The 20,135-nt window shown below is 45.4% G+C and overlaps 1 protein-coding gene across 1 annotated transcript; it reads left to right on the forward strand.

The window, feature by feature from the left end:
- The first annotated feature begins 1,817 nt into the window (after window positions 1-1,817).
- On the forward strand, window positions 1,818-11,871 carry LOC127383998 (coagulation factor X-like). Its single transcript, XM_051617838.1, has 5 exons — window positions 1,818-1,912; window positions 5,100-5,231; window positions 6,713-6,888; window positions 9,493-9,610; window positions 10,630-11,871. The coding sequence occupies exons 1-5, from the start codon at window positions 1,837-1,839 to the stop codon at window positions 11,175-11,177; spliced, it is 1,050 nt and encodes a 349-aa protein (XP_051473798.1). The 5' UTR covers window positions 1,818-1,836; the 3' UTR covers window positions 11,178-11,871.
- The last annotated feature ends 8,264 nt before the right edge of the window (window positions 11,872-20,135 follow it).

The following is a 20,135-nucleotide window of genomic DNA, read 5'->3' on the forward strand; positions in this document are numbered from 1 at the left end:
TCAGTGAAGCTTGGGGACTGGAGCGAAACTCAGGCTGGACTTTATAACTTGTTGAGATGGCTGAGGGGAGGACCTTCCTCTGGCAATGGAGGCAGTTGCTGGGTTTTACCAGCTGGTGTGTATACACATCCTTGTCAAGCGAAGTAGCCCCTGGGAAGCAGGCAGAGAGCTGGTTTAACAGATGAGCATGACAGAGGGTGATAAAAGTCCATGTTTGTGTGCGTGCAACATGACCACGCTTAGAAAAGAAACATCATTATTCTGCAGGGTAGGGGAGACTTTGTCCTTGGACTTTGCAATCAGAGTTTATTTGCCTTTTACCAACAAAACTGGTTCCTAGAGAGCCTTTCATCCCTTGCATTGGTGCCTATAGTGCCTGAGGCACAAGGGCTTCATATTTATTCCTCATTCTGTAACAAGAGTCTCTGTCATGCTGAGTGGATATGCGTGATACACTTGCACCTTGACCCTTGCATGTATTGCTTGGAGGAGCCTTGGCCAGCATGCCAAAAATAACAGAGCTAAACTTGATCCTTTGTTGGCTCGGTGAGCTGGGCTGGGTGATCCTGGTGGTCTTGCCAGCCCCTGTTTAGCTTCCCGGTGAGCAACACAAGCAAAGGGTTGCTGTTACAGTCGTGCAGTTGTGTCCTGCATAAAGTACAGGCAAGGCTTTCCTTCCTTTTCATTGCTCTGTGACACAGGTGACCCAGGGTAGGGCTGTCTTCTATAGGTAGGCCCTGTCAACAGCTGACTCCATGGAGTAGTGTCAGCCAAAAAAAAAAAAAAACATCCATTCAGAATAAGGTGGAAATGGATGAATTTGGGGAAGTATGGTCTGGCTTGGTGCTTGTGACAGAGACTGGATTCTGTGTGTCCCAGAGGTACTATCCAGGTTGCTGCATCTGTACAGGATACCTGCTTACCAGTTCCACTGGATTCCAAGGCTTCACCTACCAGCGTGACAATACATTTCACCCTACCTAAAGTTCTTCAAACTACAGTGGTTTGGAATAAAGGAGTCCAAAACTCGTGCAGCACCTCATAGGCCGAATTTTGCCCCTTGGTTTTTCTTGTCCTGATCAGCTGTGTGCTTCACTTGCTTCCTAAGGCACTGCCAGAGCCAGAAGGCAACATCTCTGTAGTAAACTGTCTGAGCTCTGGAAATTTGGTGCCCTTAGCTACTTCTTACTTCTGAGCCACTTCCATGCTTCTGTCCAGTCTGCAGCAGGCATAAAGCTCTGGTTCTTGTTGCTCTGCCTTACCCGGGGCATGGCAACAGCCAGATCACTTACTCTAGCTCCTTGCTGCCTGGCTAGCAAAGCTCTTTTAGGGAGGCTTTGTCCATATTTCCTAAATACATATAGCCACCCACAGTGGCCAGGAAGGAAGGGAATAGCCATATGCCATGGTCCTACAAAGGAGACCACCAAGTGGCAGGCTGGCTTCTGGATTTCAGTAGCATAACCAAGTTTAACCATGCAACTACATGTTATTTGGCTGAAGCAGAACCTGCCCAGGTGTATGCACTTCCCTCTTCCTTTGGTGTCTGAAATAACACAGATGTCACAGCCTCAGTGGCAAACCCAGCTCCATGCTGCCCATGCAGGAGAGAGGGTTTTTGCTCACACTAGGCTCCTGCAAGCCATGATGGTGGCACTGCTGCAGCACAATGGACTTTTTCTGTTTTAACACTGTCCTCTGCTGACACAAAGCCAAAGCTTTTAGAGGTTTTGTTTTCCCATAAGCTAGTGACCTTTGCACTGCAGGATTTCTCATATAGCAGCTACACCAGAGCCCTGCTGAGAAATCGGGGCAGACGCACAGCGAGCTTGGACGATGGCAATGGCAGGTCATCGTGGGACAGTGTGGCTTCTTCCTGTTGTCCTCCTTTTCCTTCAGATGGTGCAGACAGGTACAGCCTCTGCTTTAACTTGGCTTTCTGCTGCTTTGTCAAAAACCACACAAGTAATTATTTGCCATTATTTATGCTTTGTGGACCAGGTGACATAAATGAAAGCCTGGAGGTTTTTTTGCTTTCTCACCCACCTTCTACCACTTGTCTGGTGCAGTGCAAGAATATCCAGGGCTTAGTCACTAGAGGAATACCATTTTGAACTGAATCAGTTGTGTCAGTTTAAAATACAGGGTTAGTGTCAGTATGCAGGGCTTTCAAACTGACAGCACAAACCATGGGCTGTTCTTCATGTCCTCAAGAGATGTGATCATTAAATAAACCCTTACCATCCATTCATAAGCTATTGGGTGACAAAATGAACTCCACAAGGTTTAACAACGCAGAGGGGATCCAGAACCCCACACTGTCATCCACTGTGCTTGTCTAAGTCTCAGCAAAAACATCACATCTCCACTTGAGGAAGTGCCCCACCTGTCTTTGAGGTTGGAGCCTGAGATGCTTCTCTACAGAGTAAGCGTGTGAATCATACTGCAGATGTGGTGCATGCTTTGTTGTTTAATTTTGCTATAAAAGTCCTGTGGTGATTACAGAGGACTGGTTGGACAAAACTGAATAAACACCTGAGTCACCCACACTACAAGAGCTGGGAGTTAGAGGGAGATTTTAACATCCCAGAGATGAGGAGGGAAAGGTACTTGGTGGGACACGTGGTGCCCTGAGAATTTTCAGGATATTTCAAGGAAAATTTTCTCAAACAAACACATAGAAAGCACTTCTGAATGCACTTGTCTACCTTTGATTTTAATCAGCAGACTAGAAGTAGCTGACAATACAAAGACTAAAGATGACTTCAGTAAAAATGACTGTAAAATGACAAAGCTCATGGAGGAAGTGAAGGAGAAGAACAAGAAAAAAAAAATGTATCTTTTAAAAGAGAAAGATCTGGCTACTTCTAAAAACCCCACAAAAACCCAAAGTGTTTGAGGCACATGTGCAAGCTATTCCAAGATCAAGAAAGGACAGGAGGACTAATTAAAATAATGAGCTCCTTCATGACCTAACCTCTAGAAGAAAGTACAGAAAAATAGATCTGTAGAGGAGAACTGGAAACATCCTGGAATAAGACCAGAAATGCAAAGGAATAAATATACTAAGATAAACATGATGTGATATGGAGTGCAGGGCTTCACACAGGTGAGCCTCTGGACCTCTGATGCTAGGTATTTTCCACAGTGACATGCTCACAAGATGCAGGAGCGTTTATTCACTGAATTTTTAGCTCATTCCAGACTAAAAAGACTACCATAAGTCAAGATGAGAGTTCGGGACAATCTTGTGAAAATGGAACAGTGATCCAATCTAAATAGGAGGCAATTCAGTAAACACAAGAGCAAAACTTTACCCTGAGACCCACGATACACAACTAAGGAAATCTGTAAAATACAAAAGAGAAGCAAGAATTCTCCATTTTCACAAAGATAAAGAGCTAGGGCAAGAAACAGTGGGATCACATGACCCTGATGGACATTGAGGTTAGACATTAGGAAACACTTTTAAGCTGTTATAAGGGTCGTTAAGGAGCCCATTAGGCTGAGTGGGTGAGCTGTGGAGTCTCATTATGAGTCTGCAGGAACAGGTTAGACAGCATCTTTTAGGGCTGGTTTACCTCTCCTTGCTCTCACACTGTTAGTGCTGGGAAGAGCTCTCCCATACTGCCTACCATCTTCTGGTGCCAGGGACTGAGCTAAGGTGACCAGTATGAGCCATATACAGATGGAAAAGGAATATTGCAAGGATTTATCAAGAGTCCAATACTTCATTTATTACTGATACTTTATTTGTTGCTCGTTTTGGCCTCTTACCAACACCTGTGTTCATCTTTGCCATAGTACAATAGCCATTCTGGTGAGTATGGATTATGACTTCCTTTGCCCTCAAATAGCTGCCAGCTATGGGTGGGAAATACAGCATGAGATGTAAAATAAAAGTGGTCTACCCGATGATCACATCTTACCATTTTTAAAGTAATGAGTTACAACTGTTGTTATTACTAAGGCGTTACAAAGAAATAGCCACGTGGTCTCTCACTCAACTTCCACCCACACACATGCACAGTGGGATGGGGAGGACAAAGGCCAAATAGGCACTCACAGGTTGAGACAAAGAACAAGGAGGGTTCTTCACCGATTAAGGTCCCGGGCAAAACAGACTCAACTTGGGGAAAAATAATAATGCAATTTATCACTAACGAAATGCACACAGGACACAGACAACACAAAGAGCAGGGCTTGCATATGTTACCCCACCCCTCCCTTCTTCCCGGGCCCAAATCCCTTTGTTCCCAGTTTCTCTCCCTCCTTCCCCCCAGTGGCACAGGGGGACAGGGGATGGGGTTTAGAGTCAGTTCACAGGCTGGTGGTTCCTGCTGCTCCTTCCTCCTCAGGAAGAAGGATTCCTTACAGTCCTTCCCTGCTTCCCCATGGGGTCCCTCCCATGGGACAGAGTCCTTCACGAACCTCTCCTCATGAATCTTTCCCACAAGATCCAGAGCAAGCTGCTCCAGCCTGGGCTTCCCACAGAGTCATGGGCTGCTTCGGGAATAGTCACCTCCCTTGGTGCCGGGGTCTTCCACAGCCACGCAATCCAAGTCCACTGGCAGCAAATCCAAGTCCACTGGCAGCAAAATCCAAGCTCACCCCTCCTGGTGCCTTCAGGGAATGTTCCACCACATTCCTCCATGAGTGCAGGGGGACAGCTGCCATCTTTCCATGGGTTGCAGGGAAGCTTCTGCTTCGGCACCTTCTTCCCCTTCTTCCTCACCAACCACCAGTACCCCTCTGCCTCTCCAGCTCAGCTCCTTCCTCCAACTGCTTGCTGTGCCCAGGTATTACATCAGTTCTTTCATATGTTAATGCCAGAGGCACATCCATTGTCTCTCTAATGGCTCCTTGGCTGGGTTTTGGAGCAGGGGGAGCTTTTCAGCTTCTTACCGGAGCCACTCCTGTGGCCCTTCCCCCTGCTACCAAAAAACCCTCCAAACCAGCACAGGCAGAAATTGCACAGAATTTCCCCAAATGGTGTGGAGTTTGACTAGTGCTTGCAAGTGAGTTTTTTTTTGAGCTGTTTGTGCTTTTATGAAATCACCATGATTTTTAATCTGCCTATAAATGTGTCTCCTTTGCAGTCATACCGAATGCATGCAGGGTGAACAATGGGAACTGTGAGCAGTTCTGCAAAGTCGGAGATGAAGGAGTTGTGTGTTCCTGTGCTGCTGGCTATGCCCTGGGCAATGACAGCAAAACCTGCATTCCTGTAGGTAAGAAGTCACACTTGAAGTCCATTCTATGGGAGTGAGCTAATCACATCTTCACCAGGGTTGGGAAGTGCTGGTGTGTTGCAGTGCCATTGAAGCATCAGCAATAATGTTAACTGCTCACACCTTTCACTTGGCTTGCTTGAGGTGTTACCAACAGAGATAATAAGGTCTTAGCTAAAGGTCAGAATTTAAGAAACATCAAACTGTGCAACTCTGAGCAATGTTCATCGGCAAAAATAGCTCAAAGAAACATTCTGTGCAAGTCAGTATGCTCTCAGAGTGGACTACAAAACCTGTCCCAGCAGATATGAAGCCATACAAGAAGCCAGTGGTTGCAATGAGGCTCAGCTTCCCCTTCTTTCACAGGCTGAAACAGGCCTCTCATATGTCAGGAGATTTTGTTAGAAGGGAACAGATTAGAATTATCATTGGTGAAACTTGGAGTCTATTTTCAAAGCCTCCAGGGTGTGAGGAATGCCTACAGATGCAAACAAGTAGGAACTCAAGATACTTCTCCCTTATCAAGGTGGACTTCGCTGTTTAACTTTTAAATACTTCGAAAATGCTGGACCAATTTGCCCTCTTGCCTAAAACTAGCAAGTTTTAGAACTGGAAAATGGTATTAACTTTTCAGGCATTCTGGTCCCCCTCCATTTTGTATTTGCAAAGCTTTTCTTAATATCTTGAAAAATTGTGCAGTGCTAACCCTGATGAGGACACCTGCATGCCTGATTTGATTGCAAAAGGCTGCTGCCAAGGAGTTTTCCTGGAACAGTTAAACAAGTTTTCTCTCATTTTCCTGAAGAATTGATTTCTTAAAAAAGTTGTTTTCCTCTCCTATGATGAAAGGCTGAGAGAGCTGGGATTGTTCAGCCTAGATAAGAGAAGGCTCCAGGGAAATCTTATTGTGGCCTTTCAATTCTCAAAGAGGGTCTATAAGAAAAATGGGAACAAATTTTTAGCAGGGCCTACAGCAATAAGAGCTAATGGCTTTAAACTAAAAGAGGGTGGTTTTAGACTAGATACAGGACAAATTGTTTTACAATGAGGATGGTGAAGCAGAGGTTGCCCAGAGAGGTGGCAGATGGCCCATCCCTGGAAACATTCAGGGTCAGGTTGGATGGGGCTCTGAACAACCTGGTCTAGTTGAAGATGTCCCTGCTCATTGCAGAGGGGTTGGACGAGATGGCCTTTTAAGGTCCTTTCTTGAACCATTCTATGATTCTATAATTCAGGACAGCACAGGTACTGTGCCCACCAGAGATGGAAGACCATGATTCTCCACATCCTACAAACTTGTTTAAATCAGCAAGAAAGGTAGCTCTGAGCTGAAGTGAGGACTAGTAATATCAGCTGAGTCTTTACAGCTGTTTGCTTAGGGTTTTGGACAGGAATGCCTTACTCTCAGTGTGTAACATGTCCCTCAAAGTCCCTGTACCACCCAGACATAAAGTACTAGCATTTTGGTTTTGCCTTCTCAGTCAAGTTCCCATGTGGTAAGCTTCAGAGAAATCAGGAAGCTGGCCAAGAGAAAGTCACAGGAACCACAGCAAGTGCAGATGCTTATCCTGAAAATGAGGAAACCACGGAGGCCCCAAGCAGCCATCCAGAGGTCACGGTGGAGGCTGGTATCTTACCCAGCGCATCCCCATGGCAGGTAAGGTGCCCTTGTCCTGAGATGTTTTAAGACCTGACCCTGCTCACCAGGACTGGCAGTAATTTACTCTTCATTGTACTCTTCTCTGCTTGCTAAAGGGACCTAGATCGATTTGACAGACTTCCCTGCTGCCAACATTTTGTACTCTCCTGAGTACTGTGTAGAAGCACAGGAGTTCTACCATGAATGACACTGTGCCTCCATTGCAGCATCAAGCAAATGCTGAGAGGGCGAGGCCAGGAGAGATTAGGGTTGCAGATATGGAATGTAGAGCAGTGTGAGGCACAGGACCCCTTCCCTGCCAGCCACCCCATTACTTGCATTGCAGCATGGAGGTATCAGAATAGTCTGAGTTCCTGTTGTGACCATGAGGAAAGTGAAACAAAAAAAACCCAACAGGAACAGAGGAGGAGTGGGAAGATACCATGCTACAGGAAAGCTACAACAGCATAGTAGCAGTTATAGAAACTTGGTTGGATGAATCCTATGACTGGAGTGTGGCTGTCAGTGGCTACAAGCTGTTCAGAAGGGACAGCAGAGGAAGAAGGGGTGGAGATGTAACCCTCTATGTAAACGAGTCAATAGAGTGTGAAGAGTTGTCTCTAAAGGATAGCCATGACCACATCAAAAGCTTATGGATTGGGACAACAAAGGGAGTCTTGTGGTTGGAGTCTACTCAGACTTCCTGGTCAAGTGGAGCCTATCAGTGTAGCCTCTTACTCCTGATGGTCACACATGTAAGTTAACTCAGTGGGGATGTCAAAGCTGAAGGCAGCCTGGGCTGCAGTGATCATGCACTAGTGCAGTTCACTGTCCTAAGGGGTATGAGGCAGATGAAAAGCTTAGTCAGGACTCTAAATTTTAGGAAAGCAAGCTTCCAGCTCTTGAAGGAGTTAGTAAGTAGGATCCCATGGGAAACGGCCTTCAGGGACAAGGGAGCAGAACAGAGCTGCCAGGATGTTTTCCATAGAGTGCAAGAGATCTTGATCCCCAAGTGTAGGAAATGGGGCAAGGAAGGCAAGACATCATGGCTGAGTCAAGACCTGCTGGTCAAACTAAAAGGCAAGATGGAACTACACAGGCAGTGGAAGTGTGGACTGGTATCATGGGAAGAGTATAGGGACATTGCCCAGTTGTGTTGGGATCAGCTCAGAAAGGCCAAGATGCATCTGGATCTGAAGTTGGCAAGAGATGTAAAGAAAAACAAGGAGGGCTTCTACAGGTATGTAAACCAGAAAAGGAAGGTTAAAGAAAGTGTACTTCCCTGATGAGCAACAGTGGTGAGCTACTAACAACAGATGAGGACAAGGCTGAGATGCAGAATTTTTTTCCTCAGTCTTCACTGGCAACCCCTCTCCTCACAGCTCTCAAGTTGATGGCCCACAGGACAGAGACTGGGGAGACAAATTCCCTCCCATTGTAAGCAAAGACAAGGTCTTTGGTCTTCAGGACAGCCAGCATGGCTTAACTAGGGGCAAATCCTGCTTGACCAACCTAGTGGCTTTCTACAATGGAGTGACTGCATCAGTGGACAAGGGAAGACCTATGGACATCATCTATCTGGATTTCTGCAGGACCTTTGACATGGTCCCCCACAACATCCTTCTCTCTAAGTTGAAGAGATATGGGTATGATGGGTTGGCTGTTCAGTGGGTAGGGAATTGGCTGGATGGTCACATCCATAGGATAATGGTCTTCTATCTGGAGATCAAGACATCAATTGCAGCCCAGAAGGCCAACCGCGTGACCAACAGATTGAGAGAGGAGATTCTGCCCCTCTGCTCTGCTGAGACTTCACCTGGAGTACTGTGTCCAGCTTTGGAGCCCCCAACTCAAGAAGGATGTGGACCTGTTGGAGTGTGTCCAGAGGAGGGCCACAAAAATGATGCAAGGGCTGGAGCTCCTCTCTTATGAAAACAGGCTGAGGTAGTTGGGGTTGTTCAGTCTGGAGAAGACAAGACTCAGGGGGACCTTATAGCGACCTTCCAACACCTGAAAGGAACCTACCAGAAGGCTAGGGAAGACCTGTTCACAAGGGCATGTAATGAGAGGACAAAGGGTAATGTTTTCAAGCTAGAAAAGGGTAGATTTAGGCTGGATATTAGGAAAAAGCTCTTTAATATAAGGGTGGTGGATCACTGGAACAGGTTGTTTAGAGAGGTGGTGGGGGCCCCATCCCTGGTGATATTCAAGGTCAGGCTTTATGGGGCTCTGAGCAACCTGCTGTAGTGTGAGATGTCCCTGCTGATTGTAGGGGGGTTGGACTAGATGACCTTTAGCGGTCCCTTCCAGTCCGAGACATTCAATGATTCTATGATTCTATTATTAGCTAGATTTTGTTTAAAAAATAGCAATGAAAAACTGTTGGTAAAATAACTCAATGCACACGCTCAGCTCTGAGTCAGGAAAAAGGTCTGTCTTGACAAGTTTCCTGCTGTGGTGGCTACACCTCAGTGTAACTCCAACCACCTCTGAATGAAGGTTGCCTTTGACAGAAAATACAATTGAAATTATCTACTTTAAGAGAGATGTTTGAATCTCAGCTAGCTGTTCAGGATTTCTTTGTATGTATGTTCTTGTGCTTTTTCTTCTCTCTCTTCACAGGCTATTCTATCAGATGAGGATGATGCATGGTTTTGTGGGGGGACAATTCTGAATGAGTATTTTATACTTACTGGAGCTAGTTGTATTAGCCAATTAAAAGACTTCCAGGTTCTTGTTGGTAAGTGCTTCTCATTTTGCTCTTTACTACACAAGTAAGAAACTGTCCTGTGTTCTAGTCTTGATATGCAAGACACTGAACTCCAATAGAGTGGTTTTTACCCCTTAGTTATCTTTCACTGCCTCATCTTGTCCCTTGACTAACATTGAAATATATGTTCAACTTTGTTGAATGGAGAGTTTCTTTAAGCTTGGCTTAGCCTAGTGTAGCTTGTATGTGATAGAAGCCAAGTCTAAACTGGAAAGGTACCTGGGCAAGTAAGGCTGAGCTGATGCAGTTAAACTGGTCTAACATGACAACTTTGTGCAATTTCCTGTGTTGGCCAAACCTTGAAGAATTCCAGATGCCTCATTCATATGTTAGCAATAACTGTTTTGACAGCATGTAGATAATAATCTGAGACAGTTCTGTAGTTGAAACCACGAATTTATTATTTATTACTGTCATTTATGAAAAAGTACACAGCCTACAATAGTAAGACAAAAATGGTGTTTGCCTAAACTCCAACTGGCTGTCCATTTAATTTCCAAAGAGATTTAATAAAAATTAATAAAGACTAAATATATAAAAAATTCTTAAGTTTTTGTATGCAGGATGTTAAAGTTTTAAAAGACAATTAATACTTATTTCCTGTTTAAGTCTGTTTGACTATTTTGCTCTACAAATGAGACGGGCAAGATCCTTCTCTTCTATGTTGAGGCTTTTAGTTGTAGATCATAAGAGTGCCATTGGACATCTTGTAATGAAGCCTGAAACTTTATAACAAAACTTCCATGGAGAGCATTGTTCTGATAGCAAAGTTCTGATTTTCTACTTGCCCTGGCTTTTTGGTAGCCCTTTAAACCTCTCCAAAATTGATATAAAATGCTACAGAATCAGGATACAGAACGGGTCTATTTTATTTGTATAGTACAATGCCTAGACAAAGTGCAAGGAACTTTGGTCCCTTCTTTTATTGAGATGCAGTTTAGACTTCTTGGTACTGTCTTACTGACAACTGCTTTACTAATTTGACACAGGACTAGTGGACAAAGATAAGGAAGAGCCAAGTAGAGCAAGGCACAGAGTGAAAAGCATATTTATACATGCTAACTTTGGTAGAGAAGCTTTTGACAGCGACATAGCCCTTCTCAGATTAGAGGAACCTATCACATTTTCTGAGGATGTTATCCCAGCATGCCTTCCAGAAGAACAATTTGCTAATAACATTCTGATGAACCAAACATTTGGAATTGTCAGTGGCTTTGGGAACACATTTGAACGTGCACAGCCAGTCAAAAGAATGAAAGTGCTTCAAATCCCTTATGTGGACCACGACACTTGCAAGCTGGCCCTTCGTAATCCAGTCACCAAAAACATGTTCTGTGCTGGTTATGATAAAGATGGAAAGGATGTCTGCCAAGGAGATGGAGGAGGCCCCCATGTAACCCACTACAAGGGGACTTATTTTGTTACTGGTATCATCAGCTGGGGAGAAGGGTGTGGAAGGCAAGGGAAATATGGCGTGTACACCAAATTATCAAAGTTCCTACGCTGGGTAAGAAGGGTTTTGGCAGCAAACTTATGAGTATGACATTTAATCAACCTAATTGTCTTAGCCATGAGATCTGATCCTTAAGTAATGTTTTGCTCTTATTAACACACTTGCTAAAATTCTGATACTTCGTGATTGACTTAATTGACACCATCTATTTCTCATGAGCTAACACCTGGCTTTCAGAAGGTGGGCTTGGACTTCAAACAGAGCTTGCTGGCTTTGGACAACAATGAAATTTCTTCAAATGTCATAGTTAGGAACTCATTCTGCTCTGGCTGTGATTACCTAAATTTGTCTATTGGAGGCTTCACCTGTGCTGATAAGCCCCGTCCCATTGCATTGAAAGGTAGAACTAAGTCAACTTTTCTGTGGCAGTACCTGCTTTACAGAAACAGACCAGACTAGTATAATATAAAAGTAAGACAGCATTTTAAAAGCCTCTGGAAAAGCTACCTAATTTTTAGATTTATATGATGCACACAGAAAATGCTAGAAAACACGAATACCACCCAAGTATCCACATAACTCTGAATAGCTGGGCATATCACTGAATCAAATCAGTTGTTAGGTGAAGCTCACTCAATTGGAACGGCTTGATTATCACTGCCAGAATCACTGGTGTTCTGATATTTTCTTGCTTTCCTTCTGAGATACTTTCTTCACCATCATTGTTTATGTTGTAACTTTGGCTAAAATAAAATTAATGTATTGCATATCCTACAAATTACAATATTGTTGTATGTCATAATTTATATAAAGGGTTATTTAAATTATTTACAACTGAACAGTTTTAAATCTACAAGGAAAAATAATCTTTCAAGACTAAGAAAAGCCTAACTGTCTAATCAGCTGTACCTGGCATCCTCTGTCTGCCTCATTTCAATCCAGAGGGAAGAAAAGACTTGTTTTTCAGCCAGGTCCATCCTACATAAAAACTGTGAACTAAATATTAAGGTGTCTGAGTCTCTACAGAAAATTGAAGCACTCTGTGAAGAGGGCAGTTACATTTGTCCTGCACTGACCAGTATCCTGTTCCTCTGTGAAAAACTCAGCAAAATCACACTGGAGTCTGTTCCATTTATAAAATCCTCACTCCCCGCTCCATGCCCCATCCAACCAGTATTCCCTGACATACCTCCTGAACTTCTGAACTGCTAAATGAACTCAATCCTGGAGTGACAGCCTATTACAGGTCTTGGTGTTCAGGCCACAGAAAAAAGTTCAGCCCCTGATGGCTGGCTCCCTGACATCACTGCTCCAAAGGATTTACCCCTGCTTGAATTCCCATAGGACCTCTGTTGAAAGTTCTGGTTATACTTCAGCCCTAAACTATATATTGGGAGAGCTGAACCTGGTATATGTAAATCAGATATGTCCCAGGGATTATGAAGAGGCCATTGCACAGGGCTTACACTTGGTGACCCATTCCCTCATTGCCATCCATCTGTCTTCCCTTCCAGCCCTGCATTACCACTTGTCTCAACTCCGCAGCACTGCTAGTGTATTCCTAACTGGTTATAGACAGTAAGGAAACCTTCAATGGGCTTAAATCACTATCTTTAGCTCAACACATATTCAGGGGAGTCAATCATCTGAGCTTCTTCTTCTTCACCTCCCAGTTTGCACTTCCAGGCACAAATCACATGATCATCAACCTACTCAGATATTCAGTAGCAGATAAGAACAGATTCTGTCTGCAAGGACAATTAACTCAGCTACTTAATTGCACAGAGCATTGCAATTCTTACTCGAGATAGATACCAAGGCACACATCATGTCATCTGTACTCTGCGTAAATGCTATTTGAGTCCTCACAGAGATATCAGATTTTTAACTCAAGTCATCCTGGAAGATTTACTTTGAAACTTGCATAAGATTTCTTCCCATCATTTTTCAGTACTGGTGGATTATTTTTTTTTCTTGTCATAAATGCAGAAGTCAACTGGCAAAAGCAATCCAGCAGTGTAGCAGTTGCACAAGCCCACAGAGTCTGTGTCTCCCACAGCTTGGAAATCAGGTCGATGGCAGGAGTCACTTCCACCACCCAGTCTCATCTGTCTGGGCTGTGGGTGGAAGCTCTCGAGCACTGGCTTTGCACTGGCACAGCTGGGGTCAGGCCAAGTCTTCCCTCCTGCTGAATCTGCTGCAGAGGAAGTGACTGGCTGGTCATGGGAACACCTTAGATCACAACATCTGGACACATTCTCTCCCACAACCTCCAGGGAGAGAACGAGGCAGAAAGAGCAACGAACAGGAAACAGCATTAAAAAATCTGAATTCCAGGTAAACTTCAAACACTTTCTTGGCTTCTCATTGCCCACCTCAGACTGTGTCAGTGTTCCAGAAGTTTGCCTTAAAAATTCTATGTTTAGGTTTCTCTCTGAGCCATCCTTGTCTATTTTATCCTGAAATCCAAGTTAAGATGACATGGAGATGTTATCAGAGAAAATATGAGGGGGAAAAAATCCTCATTCAAATGTCACAGATTCTAAAGTGATTTTTCTGTGTTTTTTACAGGGGACCAGGATATTTTTTATCTCAGAGCAAAATTAAGCACCTTACTGAACTCCCTTATCCATCACTGAAACCCTATGTAGAAGCTAAAGTGATACAGCATTGTCTGTGCATGTGCTCTGCCATCCTCTGCCTGTACCATACCCAGTTGCATTGGTTGCAAATTTGGTAGGGAAAAGGATATTTAAGATAAAAGGTAAAGAAACAAAAAGGTGAAAATAGAGAAATAATTTATTTTAAGAATGACCATATTAACAACAAGTACCATTTTTAGCAATGACGTGTGCACAGAAATGGAAAATGTCAGAGCTTGCATCTACAGAGGTCACAAAATGATACAATGGTTTGGGTTGGAAGGGACCCTAAAGATCACCTAGTGCAACCCCTCTGCCATTTGCAGGGATACCTTCCAGTAGACTGGGTTTCTCCAAACCCCATCCAACCTGGCCTTGAAAACTTCCAGGGATGGGGCAGATGTCACAGTAGTTCCAAGGTGGTTTTTGGTTTTGCTGCCAGGCTGTCAGGAGACTTGGACAACCTTGTGGCTAGATTCAAATCCTGTTATGGGTGCAGCATCCATGAGAGAGAATCAGAGCTCCCCAGGGTTACAAATCTCCTCCCTGACCACTTCCCCAGTATTTCTTGCAATCTGTTACCAAACCAGAAGAGCAGTGCTGATGCTCTTCCCAAATGGCTGCAAGTTCCTCCAGCTTTTCAAACTGGTGATGCCCTTTGGATTTGGCAAGAATTATTTGTTTGTTGGTTTTTTCTTTCTCCTGGTGGTGAACAGAACTGGCTGGTGAACATCCAGGTGTTTAATTTAATTATAACCCATTTTAACCATATGAAGAATTAGCCCTTTTCAGAGTATGTGCTTCCTCTCTGCTGGCCCAGCAAAGTTCAGCTGTCATTTTTGTAGCTTCTGGACACACAAAGACCTGTGCTTCTTATAAGCATGGATGCTGATAATTGTGCTTTCCTATGACCAGAGTGCACATCGGCAGGTAAATGGGGTTTGTTTATGTCACCTGTTGCTAGCTCTTGACCAAGGCTATGCTTGACCACACACCTGGTTTTGACTGACGTGTCCAGTCAGTGCTGAGGGATGCACTCCCATTTTGTTGTTTCTTAAACAGCTGTCTACAAGGGAGTGGTTCTTCTTTAATTTGAAAAAGCTCCTCCTTGTTCACGACTCTGCTGTTTCCACTGCCATATTCTCTATGTAAAGAACAGCCTAAAGCTCCATGATTTATCATCCCTCTGACAGAGTGTCATGGTTTTAGGCCCAACAAAACAAAAGAATAGCCACATGGTGACTCAGTCCGTCGTGTCCCCCACACTCACACACACTCACACTGTGGGATGGGGAGGACAAAGGCCAACTTGAAACTCGTAGGTCGAGACAAGGGACACAGAGGGTTCACTCACTGGCAAAACAGACTCAACTTGGGGAAAACTAATAATGCAATTTATCACTAATGAAAAGGACATAGGACACAGACAACACACAGAGCAGGGCTTGCATATGTTACCCCACCCCTCCCTTCTTCCCGGGCCCAAATCACTTTGTTCCTGGTTTCTCTCCCTCCTTCCCCCCAGTGGCACAGGGGGACAGGGGATGGGGTTTAGAGTCAGTTCACAGGCTGGTGGTTCCTGCTGCTCCTTCCTCCTCAGGAAGAAGGATTCCTTACAGTCCTTCCCTGCTTCCCCATGGGGTCCCTCCCATGGCAGAGAGTCCTCCACGAACCTCTCCCTCATGAGTCCTTCCCACGAGGTCCGGAGCTGCTCCAGCCTGGGCTTCCCACAGAGTCACAGGCTGTTTCAGGATGTCACCCTCGATGCAGCGCCCTGCAAGGCTGCAGATCCAAGTCCATGGGCTGCAAGTCCACATTCAGCCCTCCTGGCACCTTCAGGGAAAAGCTCTGTCGTGCTTCTCCTCCATGGGGTACAGGGGGACAACCTGCCATCTCACCATGTGCTGCAAGGGAAGTTATGCTTGGGCACTTCCTTCCCCTTCTTCCTCACCAACCTTGGGATCTTCAGTCCAGCACTGCTCTGCTCTTCTCCTCTCCAGCTCAGCTCTTCTACTTGCTCTCTCTGCTCTCAGGTCTTATATCAGTTCTTTCAGATATTGATCATGGAGGCGAATCTATTGTTTCTCTCTAACGACTTGGCCTTGGCCCCCTGAGCCAGGGGAGCTTTTAGTAGCTTCTTACAGGAGCCACCAAAACTGTGTCAGAACCAAACCAGGACACAGAGGAATTACTGAGTTAAAACACACTAAAACCTGGGCTCCATCTCTTTGGAGTTGTCAGTGACTGCTGGGACTTGCCTGTAGCTTCTCCAAGGCTCTTCCCTATGGGAAGGACAGACCAGATGGGGAGGGAGTACCCATCAAGAGGTGTGGGGGGCAGTTTTGTCTTCAGTTGATTGGGCAGGAAGCAGGAGATGAGTGACTTGCATGGAAGACGATGACATGGAGGACAAGGAGGTGGCTTGCTATAGTGATGGGGAGTTAGCAAAAGCAGTGACATGGCCATAGGGTTCAGCAGCTCTTTGTCTGCTGCCCAGTGACACCAGGGAGTGGGCTTCAGCTGGGCTGCGAGTCCATCAGTTGTCCACTTCTACTCCTACCTCCTTGCCCTGCCAGAAGGGGCTCTGGGTAACCTGGTGCAAGGAGGTGCCTCAGAGGAAGACAGTGGGATCTTGAGGATTGCACCCAAGGAAAATGGGGCAGAAGAGGAGTCAGAGGCAAGAAACTTGCCAGGAAACTCTGCAGCACATATGGCTCAGAGCAGAGGGTCTTGGGGATGTGGGGGGATCTTCTTTCACCTCACTGTCAGTCAATTGATCATCGCTGGTTCACTAGCCACCAACTTACACATCTCTAAGCATGTCAGAGGAAACACATCATCCTGTTTTCTTCTGACCCCCACTCTCCTAGAACTGTGGTCTGGCAACAGGCACACGGGACCAGGGTGGGAGGGTGCACAGCTCAAGATGACACTGTTTGCTCCTTTTGGACCCAGTCGCTGTCCCACCTCACTGCCCTGCAGCAGCAGCAGCAGTGGGCTTTCCCTTATCTGAGGCACCCCAAATCCCCGTCAAAGTTGAAACAAAGAGCCTACAGAGAAGTGAGGCAGAGGAAAGTGGAGGCTGGAGCTGTACATGTGAGCCTGCACCTCCTGCCACAGGGCAGGAGCATCACAGTCCCCTCATGCCATGGGACGGGAGCGTCATGGTCCGGTCACTTTGAACTTTCGGTGTCCACAACACATAACTGCAGTGCCCACATGCCACTCATGAGGAGGACACCCCCATGAAGGAATGTGGCTGCAAGCCCAGCCATCTCCTTCTGTTCTTTGTTTAGTGTGTGGATGACATTTTCTGGAAAATAGTTGCTGAGCCCTTTTTCTAGCTGAGGTGTGTGTTTCCCCACAGCATGTGACAGTGACAGAGCTACTCAGGACAGCTGTCCCCCCTGCAGCAGGGCTGATGGCCAGTCAGGAGCCACAGAATGAAGGAGGTGGCATCAGTGTGTCCCCATGGCTGCCCCATCACTGCCTGGGTAGCTGGTCTGCACACTCCCTTTCCCCTGGCTTGCTGCACTGCTGTGGGGGGAATTCCATGGGGACCAGCTGCTAAAGCAGGGCCTACTAACTCAGCTACTCCATCCTGAGGAACTGCAGATTTTTTTATCTGAAACCACGTGCAGGCTTCACATGGGAAAGAGTCACCCTTTAAGAAGGAGGAAAACCTCAACTGGGACTACAGGGAATAGGGTATGAACTCCTTAATGAAACATGTCTCTATTTGCTCACTGCAATAACTGAAGGAATGGAAAAAGAAATAAGTAACTCTTCATTAAAAAAGATGTGTGGAAAGGACTGCCCTTTTAAAACCCTCTTCTTAAGCAATTTTCCATAGTAAGGTGAAAATCAAAATGTAAAACCTGTTGTATTGATATCAATACAGAAAAACCAAAGTCAGTAACATAACATACTGAGTACACTGTGGTCCATTCCCAAGGACACAGCTGCTCAGTCAAGGAATATGTTGTAAAAAAAACCCAACCCAAACCAAACCAAACAAAACCAACAAAACAAAACAAAACAAACCACAGTAAGAAAAAATGAATGTGTAAAAAAAGTTGTGATGGGAAGACATCTGTGTTGTTATTATTAAGCTAATTTAATAATTACCTTGTACCTACAAGAGTTCTTCAATTGACGTTAACATGAGCTGGCAATGTATGCTTGCAGCCCAGCAAGCCAACCCTATCCTGGGCTGCATCAGAAGAAACACGGTGATTCTCCCACTCTGCTCTTGTGAGACCCCACCTGGAATACTGTGTTCAATTCTGGAGCCCCCAACATAAGAAGGACATGGGTCTATTGGAGGGAGTCCAGAGAACAGCCACAAAGATGATCTGAGGGCTGGAGCAACTCTCCTATGAAGATAGGCCGAGAGAGCTGGAGATAGTCAGCCTGGAGAAGAGAAGGCTCTGGGGAGAACTTGTAGCAGCCTTCCAGTACCTGAAGAGAGTTTTACAAGAGCATGCAGCAACAGGACAAGGGGTAGTGGCTTTGAACTGAAAGAGGGTAGATTTAAGTTAGACATCAGGCAGAATTTTTTCCTGTGAGGGTGATGAGACACTGGCACGGTTGCCCAGGGAGGTTGTGGCTGCCTCACCCCTGGAAGTGTTCAAGGCCAGGCTGGATGGGGCTTTGAGCAACCTGGTCTAGTGGGAGGTGCCTCTGCCCATGTAGGGGTGGTGAAACTAAATGATCTTTAAGGTCCCTTCCAACCCAAACCATTCTGTGATATGATTCTATGACACAGGTTTGCAAAATGTAAACAGCTCGATTTAAGAAAGTAAATCTACAGATCTACATTTTTGTGCTGTGTTCTGCAAAGTCCTTTGCTGACATCAAGTGGTGACATATTTTTCATGCCAAAGGGAGCCAGACTTCCTGTACTGCATAGGCAGAGGGCAATATTTGTTATTATGACAAGGTAAAGGTATGTAGACAGGGGCTGCAGGGCGACTGTGGCAGCAGCCTCACTGGCAGGGACTCCCATGGAGATAGTCGGCCATGGAATAGCAACAAATTTGCCATCGTGCAATGTGAGTAGGGTGAGGTGAGCCTCTAGCAGCTGTTTTACACATGAGGTGCTGGCTGAACCCCCCCCAGTACCCACCAGATGTGACCACTGGCAACAGTCCCTGCTTTCCCCAGCCAAGAAATCCCTGGCTGGGACAGGTACAGAGGGGCTTGGTAGCCTCAGGGACTGAGGAGAGTATGGAGAGCTCATTTACTGAAGAAAGCTTGACATAGAGTTAACCAAAGAGGAGGGGAAACTATTAGTTCAGCAGAAATATGAAAGAGAGAAAAATAAATATGTAAGGTTATGAACAGGCTGTGAATAAAATCAGGCTTGTTATTAGAAGGGTTTTAATTCTGAGTGAACTTCTGGAACAATGGCCCTACAGAGACTGTGTGGGAAAGGCAACCCACAAGGGAGTTTTTATGCAGAAGTTAACGATTTGCTGAAGATGTTAGGGTCCTGGGGCTGGCCAGGACTGTCCTTGGTGAGGTATGTGGTTGCTTCAGTCTTCCTCATCTGCCTTAGTACTCACTGAAGCTGGTGTTAAAAACAACAGCTGATGTGAAATTTTATTTGAGGATTTACCCATGAATGCTCAGATCAGTTATACTTTGTTACAAGGACTGCACACTGAAATAACAGCTGGGATTGATGACATGAAAACACAGAATGTGGTGTCTATGTTTCTAATTCATGTTAAAAAAAAAACAAAAAAAAAAAGCAAAAAAATCCCCCCAAAACCCCAATGCTTTTCCTCTCACCAGTTGTTGCTCTGACTGCAGAAATGGTTTCCTGCTCTTTCCAGGAGTCTGCCTGTGCTGGAAAACAAACCACTCCCTGCAGCACTATTGCCATGGCAGAGCCCACCCAGCCCATGCATTCCAAAGCTTGAATCCTTCTTCTCCTCCTGGGCCAGGCAGGAAGAGTGCCCGGGCTGTTATGTGTATGTCACAGCAGCCCAGGGAGTTGTTCCTGCCCTCTTTGTACTTATGTCTCCTTACACAGACTCTGTGTCCGTGTGTCTGTGTGTGACCAGGATCCTGAAGTCAGGAAACGTTTCCTGTGCTCACCTTTATAGCTGGGCAGTACAAACCTAATATTTCATTCAGTTACATCGCTGTGGGGCATATCCCACACTTGGTTGCTTGGATGCTCCAAAAGCCAGTGAGATTTGATCAGTGCAGCTAAGCTTTGGCATATGCTTGTTGGGGACAGTGTATGAAAGAGCCATGCCACAAAACTGATCCCTGTAGTCATCATTCAGCTTGTGCTTTGATAGGGTTTAAAGAAATGTTCATACTGTTCACCTCTCCCTGTTTGTGTTACTCTAAGTGAAGGCTGGGAGGTGTACCCAAATCTTGGAGC

This window comes from Apus apus, chromosome 1 (assembly GCF_020740795.1).
Source record: "Apus apus isolate bApuApu2 chromosome 1, bApuApu2.pri.cur, whole genome shotgun sequence".
Lineage (NCBI taxonomy): Eukaryota > Metazoa > Chordata > Aves > Apodiformes > Apodidae > Apus > Apus apus.